The sequence below is a fragment of the Rhinolophus ferrumequinum genome, chromosome 4 (genome assembly GCF_004115265.2).
Source record: "Rhinolophus ferrumequinum isolate MPI-CBG mRhiFer1 chromosome 4, mRhiFer1_v1.p, whole genome shotgun sequence".
Lineage (NCBI taxonomy): Eukaryota > Metazoa > Chordata > Mammalia > Chiroptera > Rhinolophidae > Rhinolophus > Rhinolophus ferrumequinum.
The window spans coordinates 94,157,156-94,174,289 of NC_046287.1; the positions used below are offsets into that span (position 1 = coordinate 94,157,156).

Consider the following 17,134-nt stretch of genomic DNA (forward strand, 5'->3'; position numbering starts at 1 on the left):
TTAATAATACATAATAGTTAACATGAAATTTCCCAAATGCAAAGCATAAAAATAAAAGCATTTAATGTGTTACAGCAAATGCAAGAAAAACAAATGCCACAAGAAATGTTACATTTTCGTTTCCTTCTTCAACTCTTAGCTACCTATTCTCTAAAACCAAAATTTTATCCTTCTGTGGTTTATCTAAATTTGGAAAAAGAAGAGCATAGTTTAAGCAAATAAACAAACTAGAAAATTCCATTTGCATTGAAAACTTGTTTTAACCAAGAATTAAATCACAGTGTGAATAATATCTTAGTTACAATTCCCACTGTAGGGGAAAATAAAAAGAAATATATAATATATATATATATATATATATATATATATACATATATATATGTATATATATATATAATTGCATCAAGATAGTAGTTACACATTCAGATTTTCGACTATTTAATTAATACTAATAAATGCTCATCATAATGACATAGAGCTATCAATACTTACAAAGGGCTAACTGTAAAAACAAAAAGACAACTCAGAACTCTGCAGCTGAAAAGATTCCTCGGGCTTGCCTTCCACCCTGGCACAAAGACAAAGACAGCCTACAGAACTGTGCTAATTGTACAGGGATCAGCTCCATTGTTGAAGAGATGCATTAAGGCCTGTAGAAGGCAACTCAGCTTTGGAGAGTGCTGTGTGAAACAGTTTCCATAGCAGCATTAACTATACTTATTTTTCTTTATCAGAAGTCTACTACTGTTATGGATGCCCTGCTAATGGAAGAAAATAGGATATAAATCATGTTGAGTCTGAGTAACAGAGAAAAATAGATTATTTTTAGAAACTTTGAAGATGTCCATTTTTTGTGTGTTCTCAAAAAGAAGGTTTTAGACATTCATGGAACAATTAATGATCTGTGAGGATGATCTTAAGCTAATTTTAAAGTAGAATATAAACTCCTCGGAAGTGAATTGTATCGAAGGAAGACTACTCACTTGCTTCTTTAAAAACATTTTGTGAAAAGCAACATTTCAATTCAACAGAAAATAGCAAAACAAGTAGAGTTTGTTTTTTAACAAACACATTTTTAAGTCACTTTGATGAGATATATTTAATCAATTAACCATGTGAAATATTTAAACACACTCTGAATTATTTAAAAATTTCAACTTAAAAATCACACTGAGAGACATGTTTATAATATTGCTTTGCTGAAACACTGAAAGAAAGTGCACTGCATAGAGAGCTTGAATTTCTCACTCTTCCTTTCAATCAATATCTGAGGCAAAGTTTCATCTCTAGGGCCCTTAATGGCAGGAATTCCTGGAGCCAGCAAATGAGTAATGTTAAACCTATGATTAGATGATGAGGCCATCAAAGACACTAGACCCTAATGCTACATTCCTCTTTATTTCTCTGAACTGCAGTGAAACCCAGAGCTAAGGACGAAGGAATTTTAAGCTTTTTTTTTTTTCATAAAAGCATTTTTTTTTTTATATGTGTATCATCGAGATCCTAAAAGGTTAGGTCTCTCAAAATGTCTCTCGAACTCAGGACTCGGGCATTAGGTAACAATTTTCAAATGCCTTGAAGATGAACTCCTGATGGGAAGCTGTTTTCTTTAATGTCTTATTAATATTCTTCCTGGTTGAAAAGGGGGAAATGGACCTAATGATTTCCCTATGAATATATTCTTGAAGCAAGTAAACCTGAAGACTGGAAATCAATAGGTAAGTTTTTGGCTGTTTTGTTTTTGCAGTGTTTTAAAGGATCAGTTGAAGCCATATTGTTTTTTATTTGAGAGTTAGCTGTGCTCGTAGGCAGACCTCAGGTCAGTAACAAGAAACAGTTTAAATGTACTTTTCTTTCTATTGAGGAAACTAGGGATAAATGTAATAACTACTTATTACAAACATAAGTAACCTCTTTTTTCATTCTGAAATTACAAAGTATTTATACTTAAATGAAAATCAGGATCACTAGGAGACAAAAGAGCTGTTGAGAAGAAAGACCATCAGGTCCCTATTTTAGTTATCAGGAAAATGTAAAATATATATTTAGGTTCTTATTATTGCTAAAAAACAATTACAATTCTATTTTTAATTCTGATTACTAAAGAAAAATAGGATAAGTAGATTTTTAGAATTTACAGGGAAATATACAAATTCCATTAAAAAAAGGAAAGGAAAACAGAAAGATATCATATCATAGACCACTCACTATGGAGCTGTATTTTATACTTTGACTACTGCATGGAAAAAACTTAGTTTTCATTATCTCTAATCTGATAGAGAGGAAACTATGTAATTAATATAAAGACCAAAATTAAAAATTCTACTACTGTATCATCTTTAAAAGACAGGATTTTAAAGAAGGGTATCAAAACATCAATAACAAACTTTATATATGTATATATTTTTTCAGAGATAAAAAGATAGGGAACAATAGAAGGGTAGGGAGGGTGGGAAAGAATGAGAGCTACAGAGTGGAAGAAGGAAACCAAATCAATATTTACATGGCAAGATCATCTACAAAAAAGTGTACCTCAATATAAATTATTTTCTTCATCTATGGCATAATAGATGGAAATTTAAAACACATATAAACATATACATATATGGGTGTATACATTCTATTGTTAGAGCAAAAATCCCCTCATGTTCTTTAATGTAATTAAGTGAGTAAGATTTCATACCTGAGAACAAAGCAGCATAACAAGCTCAACCACAGAAGTGCTGGACTTCATGCAAACAAGGCCTACAACAAAGAAAGGTTAAAACAAAATGAAATTACAAGGGTAGACATCATTATTCCAAGTTACTTCATTATATAGTTTTAACTTATAAAAACTTGCTTCAGCTGCTAAAATAACATGAATGGACACATTCACAAACTTACTGTCATAGGATTAATTAAAAAATTTTCAGATTGTCAAGAAGATGTAGAATATACTGAAAAATTGACTTCATGCTTTGGTTATTTATTTGGTTAAGGCGTTTCATAGAGTGAAACAAGGAGGAGTAGTTACAGAAACGACGAGCTAGTTAGAACTGCTTGCATTACAATGACATTTGTTATGGGACTCTCTCCTGGAGTGCAGAACAATGATCATTGAAGATCTACCTAAATCTTCCGAAATACAAAATTAAAATAATTTACAAACAGGTAATGCCACATAGGTTATCAGTTGTTAAATAATTTTGAATATACTCAAAAATGAAGTTCACACAATTAACATATTACGCCTTGTTTATAAAATCTTCCAGTGTTCTGCTTCCAAAATCTCTGAAGAGACATCAGAAGAAAAAAATAAATAAATAAATGTAGCAATATTTACGTCATAGTAGGTATTATTAATTGATCAATTACTATGGGCTGGTCACTGTGTTAATTACCCTATGTACATGGTCTTTTAATTTTTATTTATAATCTGTGAAATACTATCATTATTCCCATTCTACAGATAAGGACATATTATTCCTATAAGCAGTTTAAACATTAATTAATCACCAAGACTTTTTCCCAATTAAAAGAATGACTGCTGCATAAAAGAATGCAGATCGCGATTGGTACTGTTTTTAAAGTGCAAACAGTAAGATACAACCAAGAATTAATAACAATCTCTGGATAATAGTATGTCAATCGTGATGTTTGCTAATTTAAAATATATTTTTAAAAATCTGTCAGTTTTTTTTAATTAATTAATGTACTTGATTTTTCTGTTTATGAGGACAAATGTAATCAGTAAAAGCCATCATCTTAATGTAAGATGTAGTTATTGCTAATGTAACGTAATCAGTAAGAAATGCCATCTTCTTACATTAGTTATTGCTAAATGGAGACTTGAAGCGAAAATAGTTATGTTTTTTTCCTCTTAAGGTGATTTCAATAAATAGTCTCAACTGCCTTCTAGACACTGGCATGTATATTAGTTGTGGGTAATAAATAAATACCCTTCTGTGCCCACTCTGCTAATGACCATATCCTCATTGTACAGACAGACAGAACAAGCTGTAAAAAGGCACTAGTATTCCATCTTATCAGATTTTTGGGCAGACAGTTAACTAATGAAATAAGAGGCAGATGTGAAAAACTCATTTAAGAGACAATTGCTGTAATTGATCAGCAATTCTCATACTCTGGACCTAGACAGTCAGAAAGATTAATGGGACATTTATCACCTGTTGGCTACTCAACTATTTGAAATTCTGACAAAGAAAAACTAAGTAAAAAGCCAAAGACTGCATAGCAAAGGGATCGCAATTAAGATATGTAGTCTGTATCAATTTAGATTTTAAACTGTAAGGCTTTATAAAGAATGATTAGACTATAAGACTATATAAAAATGACTATATAATCATTCACCATATAGCCTGTGTATTAGACTTTTTTATATACATAACAACTTGAAATAAAAATAGGAAAAAACATGCATGCAATTACATTCATTTCTCACAGGCTAAACTTTCACATGAACATCCAAAAAACCACTATGTAACAAGAACAATCATAATTTTTACAAATACTATCATTCTATCATAAGAAAAATAGAAACAAATGGTCCATCAACGTTTTGTTCAAAGAAAATGACTACAAATTGATAGGATAGGAAAATGGTAGTTTGCAAACAGCACTCTAAGTGCTTTGAAAAAGGCCACTGTGGTTTCAACTCCATAGATTCTCACTTTTATTAATGTGTTTTGTCTAATTAGTTTAAAACAGAATAAACTAATGGATTCTCTTCAAAAGAAAAAACAAAAACAAAAACAACTAACCCTGACAATGAGAACACAAGCAGAGGCAATTTTGGAAGACTTTTCAGCCTTTAAAAATTATATAATCACTTTGGTCAAAACTATTTCTAAATATTATTGTGACAAATAGGTAAATTCCGGTGTTTTTATTTTTTTTATTTTTAACAAATATTGAAACTACAAGCATTGTCTGATGACACTCTATCCTCGTATACTTTCTAAACAAAAAAGCTCCCACATTTGAAAATTTAAGATGTAATTACAAACATGGTTTTATATAACTTTAACCATAAAGCTCAAAATAGCCAAATTTGTCTAATAACTCAGGCTGTATATGCATAAGATAAATATTTTAGTGTATGGCTCAAACAGATTGAGTTTTTCCTTTGTCTCTCTGGCAAAAATTTCATAATGAACTTATCTGGTATCTCCTCATATGTGCCAAGTATAGTGTTAGAACTCAGGAGTTGATAGTGATGAATAAGACAGCTGAGACACTTTCCCAAGTGCTCCATGTATTAGTTCAAACCTAGGATTATCTAACATTTACAGAGTCTTACCATTTAGTCACTTTTATATATTCTGTCTCATTCGATTCTCTTAACGACTCTTTGAATTATTTATTACCTCATGTGACAGATAAAAAAATGAAGATATTCAGTGACTAATCCAAGGTGTTTCATTCAGTAAGTGGTGGAACTGGGACTTAAATTCAAGTCATCTAACTTGAAAGTTCATTTCATGTTTGCTCTAGAGCTAAATAATTTCACATTAATAGGATGGCAATTGTGACTACGAGAAAGATCTTAGTACTTCAACGTGGATGATTTTGACAGTTTTCTTGGGGAAAGTAGCATGTACCGGTCAGACGTGGGGACAAAAAGCACTATCTTAAGCGAAAAATACAGAGGGAACAGGGAATAACAACACAAATATCTGGAAGAATTTTATTGCTTGGGGAATGAATCACTTGAAAGATGAACTGGAAGGCTAGGGTAAAATTCAAAGATAGATACATATTGAAAGAAACAAAATTATAAATACCTTTGAAAGTTAAGAGGCAGAATTTAGAGCAAGTTAGAAAGTGGGGGGAATGATATGAAGGCTCAATTATGGTATTCCTATTCCATGATGATTTGTCCTGTCTTGTCAATTAAGAAATGTCCCCAAAGAGCTGTACATATGTGTCTCTCCAACAAAATCTAATAGGTATTGGCCAAATAATAGAACATTTTCACCAGCAAATATCCATTTCATGAGAATAAATATTCTGACGAGAAATACTAATCCAATACTGTATACCTTACTAGATCACCAGTATAAAATGAACACCTGGAGTGTAGACAATATACATGTGAGCAAAGGAGGCCTGTACATATGGGAGGTATTTCGACAGTGAGCAAAACTGTCTAGTATGAGCTTTTGAATATATTAGGAACTACTTTGTTGAAAGATAAGGTCAGCTAACTGAGTGGCTAACATACAAGTACTTGAGAACATTAATTAGGTGGACAAATGGGTATAGCTAAGGAGACCGTCATCCAAAACACAAGCAATTCTTTGGTGTTCATACATACTAGGGCTAAGAAGTGAGTATAACTTTCAGAACTGCACTCCCTCACCTTTAAACACACAGACACACGTGCATGTACTCACACACATGCACAAAAACCCACTAAATTGTAAAATGAATGTGAAGTGTCATATGGGGGCTCTGGTCCAGCTCCCCACACAACAACTCAGGATATGGTGAGGCCAGAAAGGAACACCACTGGAGCCATGGATGGAGGGTTCATACCACTATATTCTTGCTGGTGGTTGGGCTGGAGGCACAGGAAGCAGGAGCCACATGATCTGCAATCTGCTGTCTGCTTCTCTGCCAACCAACCAACCCCCCAACGTAGCCACGGCAGTTATATTAGTGGCTAATGGCTAACTGGTTACAGCTGATGGCCAACCAGTCACAGCTGATGGCCATCTACTACCCGAGCCAGCACATTTCCATGTGAGTTCGAGGGCCTGGAAACTGCTCTCCTGCATCTGTCCCCACATGAAGTTAGTTTGACCTTGGGACAAAGCTATCCTTTAATACAAGCGATACTGAAAGGTATAGTGATACTGTTTTAATACAGAGCTGTCAGACTCTTTTGAGTCAATCTGTGGGTCTGACTTTATGTATCTGTAGAATTAGAAGATCAGGTTAAAAAGCGCTTAAGCTTTAATAGTGGGGACAACTTCCATTTCTAGCAGGATGTTCCTCATGTGGGTCGTAAAGGGTTTGAAGTGTTATAGGAACAAGCACTGAATCACTCTTGTAGGTAAAACTCATCTTTTAAGTAACATCAGAATTTTCTTTCAGCAAGGACCCATTTCCAAGAGAGGAGACCAACAGACATCTATGACAAGGGTGGTGCTATCAGTATACTCTCAATAAATACCAATTACGTGAGCAAATCTAGAAACCATCAATCACTGGGTAACTATTGTAGCTGATAGAGAAAAAAATAAGTAAGATTTTGAGGGGAAAGGAAAAAAAAAATATATATATATATAGAGAGAGAAATCTATAGATAGATATATAGATATATATCTATATATATATATTTAAGAACAAGAACCCAATTCATTCAGAAAAGCATTTATTGAGCATCATGTCTAATGTGCCAGACACCATGCCAGGTACCATGTATAAGAAGAAGTGAGGAAAGTCGGGCAGATTATGTAAACAAAATCATGATCTAGAATCCTCAGAGGTACACAGAGAGTACAAAGTGGCTGAGGTTCAGAAAGAGTAGTGAGCCACTCAGCTATGGAGAATTTATAGGGAATGTGACATTTCACTTGGATAATACCGAGCTTATCTAGACAAAAAGGGAAAGGGAAAGTCATCTGAGGTGACAGAGAAAAGTTAGAGATAGAAAGAAACATGAACTAGCTACTGTGTTTCCCCGAAAATAAGACCTAGCCAGACAATCAGCTCTAATGCGTCTTTTGGAGCAAAAATTAATATAATATAATATAATATAATATAATATAATATAATATAATATAATATAATATAATATAATATATAATACAATAATACAATATAATACCGGGTCTTATATTAATTTTTGTTCCAATAGATGTGTTAGAGCTGATTGTCTGACTATGTCTTATTTTCGGGGAAACACAATAGTAAAACGGACTTGGAATGTTCTGTTGTGGAGTGCAGGCGATGGAAGAGGGTGGGCGGAAATGAAGATAGAGAGGCAGACAGAAAGCAGAGCCAGGCATGGTGTAGTTTTCCTGTCGGCAATAGGAAACTAGTGGAGGATTTCAAGAAGGGGGCGGATAGAATCCAGTCCATTTTGGAAAGATCACTTTCGGTCAGCAATACAGGAAGAAACCCCTAACTGCAAAGTCTAGTCAAGATAATGAAGGCCTGAGCAGAAGGCGGTGGCGATACAAATAGACACAGACTTGAGACAGATTTGAAAGACATTCTGCCTTGAGACAATAACGTATTTTTAACAATGTACTATGAGGTTAAAGGGTCAGGTAAAGGAGAAGCCAGAGTGTGAATGATGCCTTTAAGTGAGATAGGGAAAGAAATGAAGGGGCGGGTTTGCGGAAAGAAAATGCTGAGTTTCTTTCTGGACAAAATTAGAAATACAGATAGGCAAGAAACTTAATTTTTGGCTTTAGAATTGTTTTTTAGGTATAAATTCGGTACCTCTGACAAACTACATATAAATAAGTCACACAGATAACATGATGTTGAAGAAAATACAATCGTGAAGTTTTTATAAGAGTCCCACAAATAGAATACCAGTACTAATCTTACCAGTATAGTTTTTTTCTTTTTTTTTCTTTTTTAAGTACAGTTTTAAGATCTAGTTTTTCTATTTCTCCTTACAGTAAAATATACTAAATCATTTTCCATTAAATAGACATTACTATTCTGATAATCTGAATTTTAAAAATCAAATTTTCCCAGGACTATCTAGTTTTTAAATAACTTTCCAATGATTTTAACTTTCTAGAATTCCAAAGTTAATAAAGACTAATGGCACCAAAATAGTTGAAATAGTTTCATTTTAGTAATAAATGATGAATAAAATATACACACTTTGAAAGAATTTTGCATGCTCACTATGCTTCATTTGCTTTAGTTTCAGTGGTGTACAATTGGTAACTACTTTGAAATTCTCTGTTCTGTGTAGTATTCACATTGTGTTATGCAGCATTCTTAACATACAGGGCAAAACTATAAAGTGTATACGTTTTAAGACTTCTGCAATGTTTACACATCTCTAACAGCATAACAGCTATTTCCTAAGGTCTTTACCATTCTTTTACTTTGTAATCTGAAACATGCAATTTTTTTTTTTTATTTCTTCACTGTTATATGGTCTCGTCTGTAAAAAATCACTTTCAGAGTTAGCATTTAAGTCAACTGAACTTATTAAGGTCAAAAACTTTAAAATTAGCAAACCAAACAATTAGTGTGGCTTCCTAATTTAAAACCAAAAACCAAAAGCAAACCAAAAAAAAAAAAAAAATCAATATTAAAAATCCCTTAAACAATAATGGCTTGAATTTTGTATTATTATTGTTACTTTAATATTAATATGTATATGGGTAGTATTACTTACTGCCATTTCGACTAGACAATTTCAAAATTTACCTATGTGTTCTTGCAGAGATTTTACTTTAAAACTGCATTACAAATGGAAAAACTGTAATATTACCTTAAAGAAACTAAAACAACATTAAGTTCAGTTACTAAGAAAAAGCTTTTTTATCTGTAATTACAGCTTATTTTTATATTTAGATTATAAATTTTAACTGAAAAAAACCTCCGAATATTGTAGACAGTGACTGTTCATTCACTGATTTACTTTATTTCACTAAAAACTAAGTTATCACAAACGTATGACAGTCTTACTGTCTTTAGAACAGGAACAAAACTGAACTCTTTGGATATACTGCATATATCAAGTCAGAAAACTTTTCCTGTGAAGGTCCAGATAAAATATTTTGGCTTTGTGGCCTCCATTCAGTTTCTGTCACAGCTACTCAACTCTGCATTGTTGTGCAAAAGCAGCCAAAGACAATGCATAAGCAAATGAGCTTGGCTGTCTTCCAATGAAACTATTTACCCCAAGGCATGAGCATCTGAGTGCATGTGTGTGTGTGAGCCTGTGCCTGTGTGTAAGAGGAAGAGACAGATCACATACATATGCCCACATACACATACATCTATAGATTTTTTTAAATGCACGTTAAATTATTTTAGATGAATGTCTATAACACTATATAATTGCAAAATCCAAAAAGCTCTGAAAAAAGCTTTATTGTAAGATTGTTGCAAACTCAATTGTCAGCAAAATTTCACCTAATGTGATGTTATTAAAATCTTTATTCCACTAGGTGTGAATATCTGTGCATCACTGTAGACATATCATTATGTTTGATCAACGAGCTACCTCAGACTCCACTGAAGGTGCTATGAAATACACATATAGGCATCCATTACTCTTTCTTAAATCCCCAAATATCTGAATTACAAAACACATCTGGTTCTAAGGTTTTGAATATGGGATTTTAGGCATTTATTAAAATAAATGTGACTTAGATTTTTAAGAGTCAGAAATGAGTGATACTCTCTTACATGAAATATTTTGAAAGAATCATAAATAAATGAATATTAATTGCAATTTCAAAGTAATTTGATATTACACCTTCTCTCATGGAAATTCCATGTTTCAGAAATAAAAATTTATTTCTGTATGGGAATGGTTGGCTAAGTGCTTTTAGATTGTAAATCTAGAACATTTAGATTGCTCAGAAACAAAATTAACTGTAACTGTAGTTACACACTATCCAAGAAGTCACTTTAACTAATTTGTTGGAATAAATTCTCTAAATTGTTTTTCTATCATTGTATAGATATAGCCTAGAAGTCTTATTCACTATGGATATTTTTTCTTTTTTATAGTTTTGGTTCTACTAAGAATGTTTGCATAATGGTAGAGCTGAAGTTCCTAAGACTCTTTCATAGGTAATTCCTCCACAGAATGATAGATTACAATGTAAAATAAAGCTGTACTGATAGTTCCTACTAGTGGTCTGATTGTAATGAGATGAGCTGAAGAGTGTATTCTCATGGCATAAACACCTATTAAATGTGAAACACTGCTGCAATTTATTCTTTGGTTATTTAAGTTTTAGAAAATACATTGTGCTAGTCCATCGAAACATCATGTCAAGGGAAATATTCAGGCAAATCCTAATAATGTCCAGTGTTACTCTTTTCTTGTTAGCATGTGAGTTAACTTCTGTTTACACGTTCCTTTGAAATACCATTTTTCATTTACACATACTGAAAAATAAGATTACAACTTCTAAATCACTTTGGCATTATTTAAATTATTTAAATTCTTTTGAGACATTTTCATTTAAGTAATTTATTTAAGGAACCATACATAAGTAAGTCACTGCTGTATGCAGAGATGACACAGTCTGACTTCAAGGAGCTAACATCCCAGTTATGAGGGAGCCTACATGACATTATACTGAAAAAAAAAAAATCACAAAAAAAAACCCACTATGCCTCAAAATAATTTAAAACAATTTATTTTAGGTTTTCTATAAATACTTTTATTTGAAGTATTGACTCAAGTTTCCACTATAGAAGTGACTGACCTGAGTGTCTTGCCCTTTTCTTGACTTCGGATTCAATCACAACAGTAATGAATAAGGGTGACATAACGGAAATAAGAGACACTTTCACTATCATAAATCATCTGGAGCCCTCAATTCTCTTTGGGTTAAATTTAACTATAGAACCAATTGTTATTCCTGTATCACTCCCCTGAACCAATTTTATTCTCTTCTCCCTATGCTCCTTGAAATTCCAAAAAAGCCCCAATTAAATTCTAAAATTACTAAACTATGTCTGGTTCAAGTTTTGACATTAGCCAAGAAAGACTCTGGTCCCAAATACTTATTAAGAATGATATATGTGATTTAAGCATGCATTTCACGTCAAAAAATATTAATAATCAAAAGAGAAAAAATATATCAAGTTAAACACTCATACAATTAAATCACGTGAATAGTTACAGTTGAATAAAAATGACTATACTAATGCCTTTCTATTAAAAAATAAAAAAAATTCTGTGCTATAAAATGAGATTCTCCTTTTAAACACAGTATGTATAAATGTATAATTTGTATAGTTATAGTTCCAGACTACTCAAATTCTGACTTTCATTTATTTACATTCTCATTTGGCTCATTTTCTTTCAAACAACTGTAATGCAGAATGGAAATAAATACTATGCATCACTGTTCTTGATAATTCATTCATGAAGTCAAAGATGAAAAACTAAGATACATAACCGGGGAAGAAAAATTATTTGATAATTTTGATTAAGGCATACAGCAAAAATATAGTTCCAGGTAAAGGTAAGCTCAAGGAGAAGTCAATCAGGCGAACACCACGTATATTCCAGAGTGCATTAATATTACCCAATAATTACAGGCCGAAATTGTTGAAGTGCTCTGAGAAAACAAGTTAGACCTTCACTGAGTTAGTTCCTTATCTGAACTCAAAGCAATAAATTCTCCAATCTGACCCAAGGTGAATTTTGTTTACTGAATCCTCCATTTAAGGCAAAATAATAAATTGAGATGCGTAATCTGTTTAGTTTTATTCATTTTTAGAAATGAATTAGAAAATTCTTGGAATTTGGCATTTCCTTAAATTATACATTAACTATATTTTCATAATTCAAAGAAATTATTATAAGCATACAATTCTATCCTAGAAATAATTTATTGGGATTACATGCCATGGATTATATAAACAAAATGATCACTGAATTAACAAGACTATTTAGACTATACCAGAAAATTCTATATCCAACTCACACCTATCTGCAATTCAGAGTGATATTTTGGAGTCAAAGTATATGGTTAGATAGCAGAATATGATCCAGTAATGATATAGTAATGAAGTCAATATGGGAATTGCTTGGTAATTACAAAAACAAAACTTTAAGCATAAAATATTGGACCTACTTATAAACTAAAAGCAATGGTGTTTTCATTTCTTCCACTCCTTCTTGCAATAATAGATCTATTACCAACTGCAGTTATCATTTGAAACAGTATGAACTGGGAAATCTGAAAAATGGAATCAAATAAATGGCCATAAAATGTGCTTGTCAAAATGTGAGGAGCTAGTCCTTTGGAAGAATTAAAATCATTCAATGATTCTGTTCTAAAAACAGTACTACACACTTACTATGTGCCAGGATACAATTATGAAACAGATATGTTCTGTGTACTAGAAAAAGCTGTGTTTTAATGGAGGACATAAGCAGATAAACTGATCGGTTTAATGCAAGGAGACCAAGGGTTATCTCCGAACTATTCTAGGATGTTGAGTTGGTAAGCAAGATAAACAATGTAATTAAAGTAATTCCTACTGTGATTACAAGAAAATGGTGGAATTAAGAAATAACAACAGGAAATATTTCACTTGAAGTAATGACAGTTACTAACTTCTTAGAAAAAATTACTTAGAGATCACTGCAAGATCAGCAATCACAGAAGACATTATTCAATTATAAAACAGAATCTGTTTAATTTGATATAAACAACTACTCTTTAAGTATATCTAGCTCCAAGATTTCCTTCTATATGAAAACAAATACATAAAAAAAACAATTAATGTGAAAATATTGTCTTGTTTAAATGTTGCAATGTACAGCTGTTGAAATTGCATACATAATCTTTTTAATTAACCAGTTCCAAAGTTAAAATGCTTAATCTTTGCCTGGACTTAGTGTAATTAGAACGACCCTATTGAGTACAGAGAGAACATTTTAGGCATGGATAATAATATGTATATCGTCCATCACAGGTCATATTTCCATCTGGAGGAGAAAATAAGCCTTTAACAGTAAAAACTGGTATCACAAGTATAAATTATAGCTTTTATGGATTTTATTATGCACAATAGAGTTTATTGTATATACAATCCAGTAAATTCTGTTAGCTGAATAACAAGCGAACAGATTAAAAGCACTGACTCTACATGAAGGAGCAAAGTATATACAAAAGAAAGCAGTGCAAACAAAAAGCTACACAGGAAAACAACATTCAGGAGACACAGGGAGAAAAGCGCAGTCCTCTGGGAAAAGTACACAGAGGTAACAGCTTTCCTAATCTACTGGCTTAAGACTAGAAATAGAAAAATAATGTTAGTTGATCGAAATATTACAAGATTTGAAAAAAAATAACACAATCTTGGTTTGAATTATTTACAAAAATAGAAAAATTAAAGATGAAATCATTACCCCATACTCCTTTGCAACAATGGGATCAGAAATAGTAAGTTTATAAAGTCTAGAATTGCGGAGGGACATAATGAAATGAAGTCTATATACAGGAAAAATATGAGGATGGCATGAGGTAGGAGGTGAGGTCTAGGAAATAGTTACAGGAAACCAAATATGCTCATTTGGCAAATGAGAAGGTTGCTGGGGAAGGAGTTACTGCACAAAGGGCTTATCTCTGTGATCCGGAGTCCACCTAAGTGGTAGTTACTCTACCTAATTAAGGGGCATCTGTAATGTGGAAAACTGTTTTGATACCTGAGAAAGACAGACTGGAGACTGATGGTCAAGGGTGACTCTGGGTCTGACCTCCATCTCTGAAACTAGAGACAAGGAACAACATATCTGGACAGCAGAGATCACAGACCAGGAGAGAGTGCCTGTATGTATTCCCTTTAGCTGTACGGGTGGATCCTCCTAATTATCTGAATGTTAGTTACAAACTAGTTAGTTCTTACACTTCTTTGTAAATATTCTAATATTTGGATTTTTACCCTGCGAGCTCAGAACTAGGCAAATTTATTACCATTACAGAATTCTTTAATCTGGATCTAGTTTTTTAATCAAATTAAAGAAGCTCTGGACTGAAAACTGGAAGATGTGGTTAGTGGACAAACAAAATAGCTGTGGAAACAGCTGACAGCTGCCATTCTCGATACTGAAAATCTTTGCAGATTAATGATTGTGAAAATTTTGATTTTATTACAATCTAAAGCAATACATTTTATATCATGATCCATATATATAACTGAAATAAAATGTTTCACCACAGCATTTTCTGTCACTGCGTGCTGTACTTGATCTATGCTATGCTATGTCACGGCATGCCATTAAAAAATATTGTCAAGGTGTGCTTTCCTGCTTACACCATCACAGGGTCACAATCTGCAGTATGAATATCACTAGAGCTGGACTTCCTCCTGTTTCTATGTGGCCTGAAAGCTAAGAACAGTTTTGTTTGTTTGTTTGTTTTTAATATATTTTGTAATGATTTTAAAAAGAGAAAAATATTTCATGACACTTGAAATTTATATAATATTCAAATTTCAGTGTTCATGAATAAAGTTTAATTGGAACATAGCCAAGCTCAATCCTTCACAGGGGGCTACTTCTTCACTACAATGGCAAAGTAGAGAAATTATGACAAAGAAGGTATGGCCACGAAACCTAAAGTATTTATTTTTTGGCCCCTTAAGGAAAAATGTTGCTCACTCCTGCATATACTTCTTTCTGGCTTGAATATCCATGGTTCTAAGTCCTTCCTTCATGTCTTAGGGGGCTAAACTGGAACCAAAGAGTAATTGCATGATAGTGGAAAGCAAATGGTATGAAAAAGTACATGTTCTTGGTCAGTTATTTAGGTATCATATTTCTAGTTCATTCTGTACTTGAAAACAAGAATGAAAAGTGAGTAAACCAATAGGCAATATTTGTTGGTAGTAGAAAATTGAAGTCATTCACAAATCAAGCCTGTGAGTTCACAGGGATTTACCTTGTAGATAAATCCCTGCTTAAGCATTCCAATTTCATGACGGGCCCAGTAAAAGCTGGTGATTTTCTAGCAGGGATTAGTTTTGAACATCAAATGGCCAACTACATTGCACTGTATTGGTAAGTAGGTGTCAAATTCACAACGATAATATAGGCTTTGGGTGGAGAAAATGAAGCCAGTGGCTTCTCTTCACTTTTACGTATCTGACTGGAAACTTTCAACTGTCCTTTTAAAATGTTTCCTGTTCACGTTAGACCTTTATTAAAACACTAAATTTGAACGATAAAAAATTATTTATTCCTCCTATTTAAACCTGCTGTATAAAACTGACAGATTGTCTTTTAATCATATTTTGATTCTGTCCCTCCCTGTTAAAAATTCTGCCAAGGATGACTAGGATGCAGTTTTTTATCTCTAGAATACATGTATTTGGCAAAGTCATTGTCCCTGACTTTCTACAATTTTCAACAGCAGTCATGAACAAACGTGATTTTCTGACCCTGGCTTCTCTGTAGGTTGAAACCTGACCAACATGTCATCCACGTTGTGTTTCTGTATTTATTGTACTGTTATTTTACAAAATTTTGGTTTAGGAAGATAGTTGGGAATAAAATAACATCAGGATAAATACCAAATTTTAGAATTAAAAACAAAATGAAGTACAATAAAATATATTATATCATGGGCAACATTAAAACTGGGTTACTATCAACATCACTCATAAAATCATCAGACAATGTTGGAATAAGTAATTAAAGAATGTTTGCTTTTAGCTTATTTTAAGTTAAATATTTTATACCCTTCTATTCTATCATTAAGACCAATTACTGAAATACGCTTGTCTATAGAAAACAATTTCACTTGTTCTATTGTTCACTTATCCATCCACAAGTGTTTTGAGGGTACATATTTTATGTCAGATGTTCTGGCAGGTCCTGGATCCCTTGTGGTTGGCTGGCAAATTATACCAGTTGAGCCTGGTTCTCAGCTAAAAGAAATGAAACTTATCTTTTTAAATAAAGTTTTCAAGGAGAACAGGTATCAAGGACACCATGTAATAAATAAAACAGAGAAAAACAGGTAATAGTGGTAATAACATTTATTAAGGAAAACCTTGTGAGTGCTTAGTCTAGAAAGGAACTACTGACACTACATGAGACTTTCAAGCTATACCATAATATAATAATCTCAGCCAATTAAAGGAAAAAAAAGAATATTGTTATCAATAGTATTTAAATTTAATTTTTCTTTTGATGGTGCTATTATCTCTTACTGTAGATTGGAGTTGGTAAACTGCACCCAAATCTAGTCTGTAGCTTCATTTTGTATGGCCAGTAAACTAAGAAGAGAATTTACATTTTTAAAAGGTTGTAAAATCAAAACACACACACACACACACACACACACACACACACACACACACCACAAAGAATATACTCACATGACAGAGACTGTTGATTCACAATGTAGATCTTTAAAGAAAAAGTTTGCAAACCTTTGCTCTAGAG

General features: G+C 32.6%; 1 protein-coding gene and 1 long non-coding RNA gene across 2 annotated transcripts in view; one reads left to right on the forward strand and one right to left on the reverse strand.

Annotated features, from left to right (window-relative positions):
- NBEA (neurobeachin) overlaps positions 1-17,134 on the reverse strand; it is a 658,659-nt gene that overhangs the window by 347,183 nt on the left and 294,342 nt on the right. The window contains 1 exon segment of the mRNA XM_033103847.1: positions 2,684-2,745. Within this exon segment, the coding sequence (XP_032959738.1) occupies positions 2,684-2,745 (62 nt within the window).
- Positions 1,378-17,134, forward strand: part of LOC117021089 (uncharacterized) — a 160,798-nt gene continuing 145,041 nt past the window's right edge. Inside the window, exon 1 of the long non-coding RNA XR_004422807.1 lies at positions 1,378-1,718. This is a non-coding gene — a long non-coding RNA (uncharacterized LOC117021089). The remainder of the gene's footprint in view (positions 1,719-17,134) is intronic.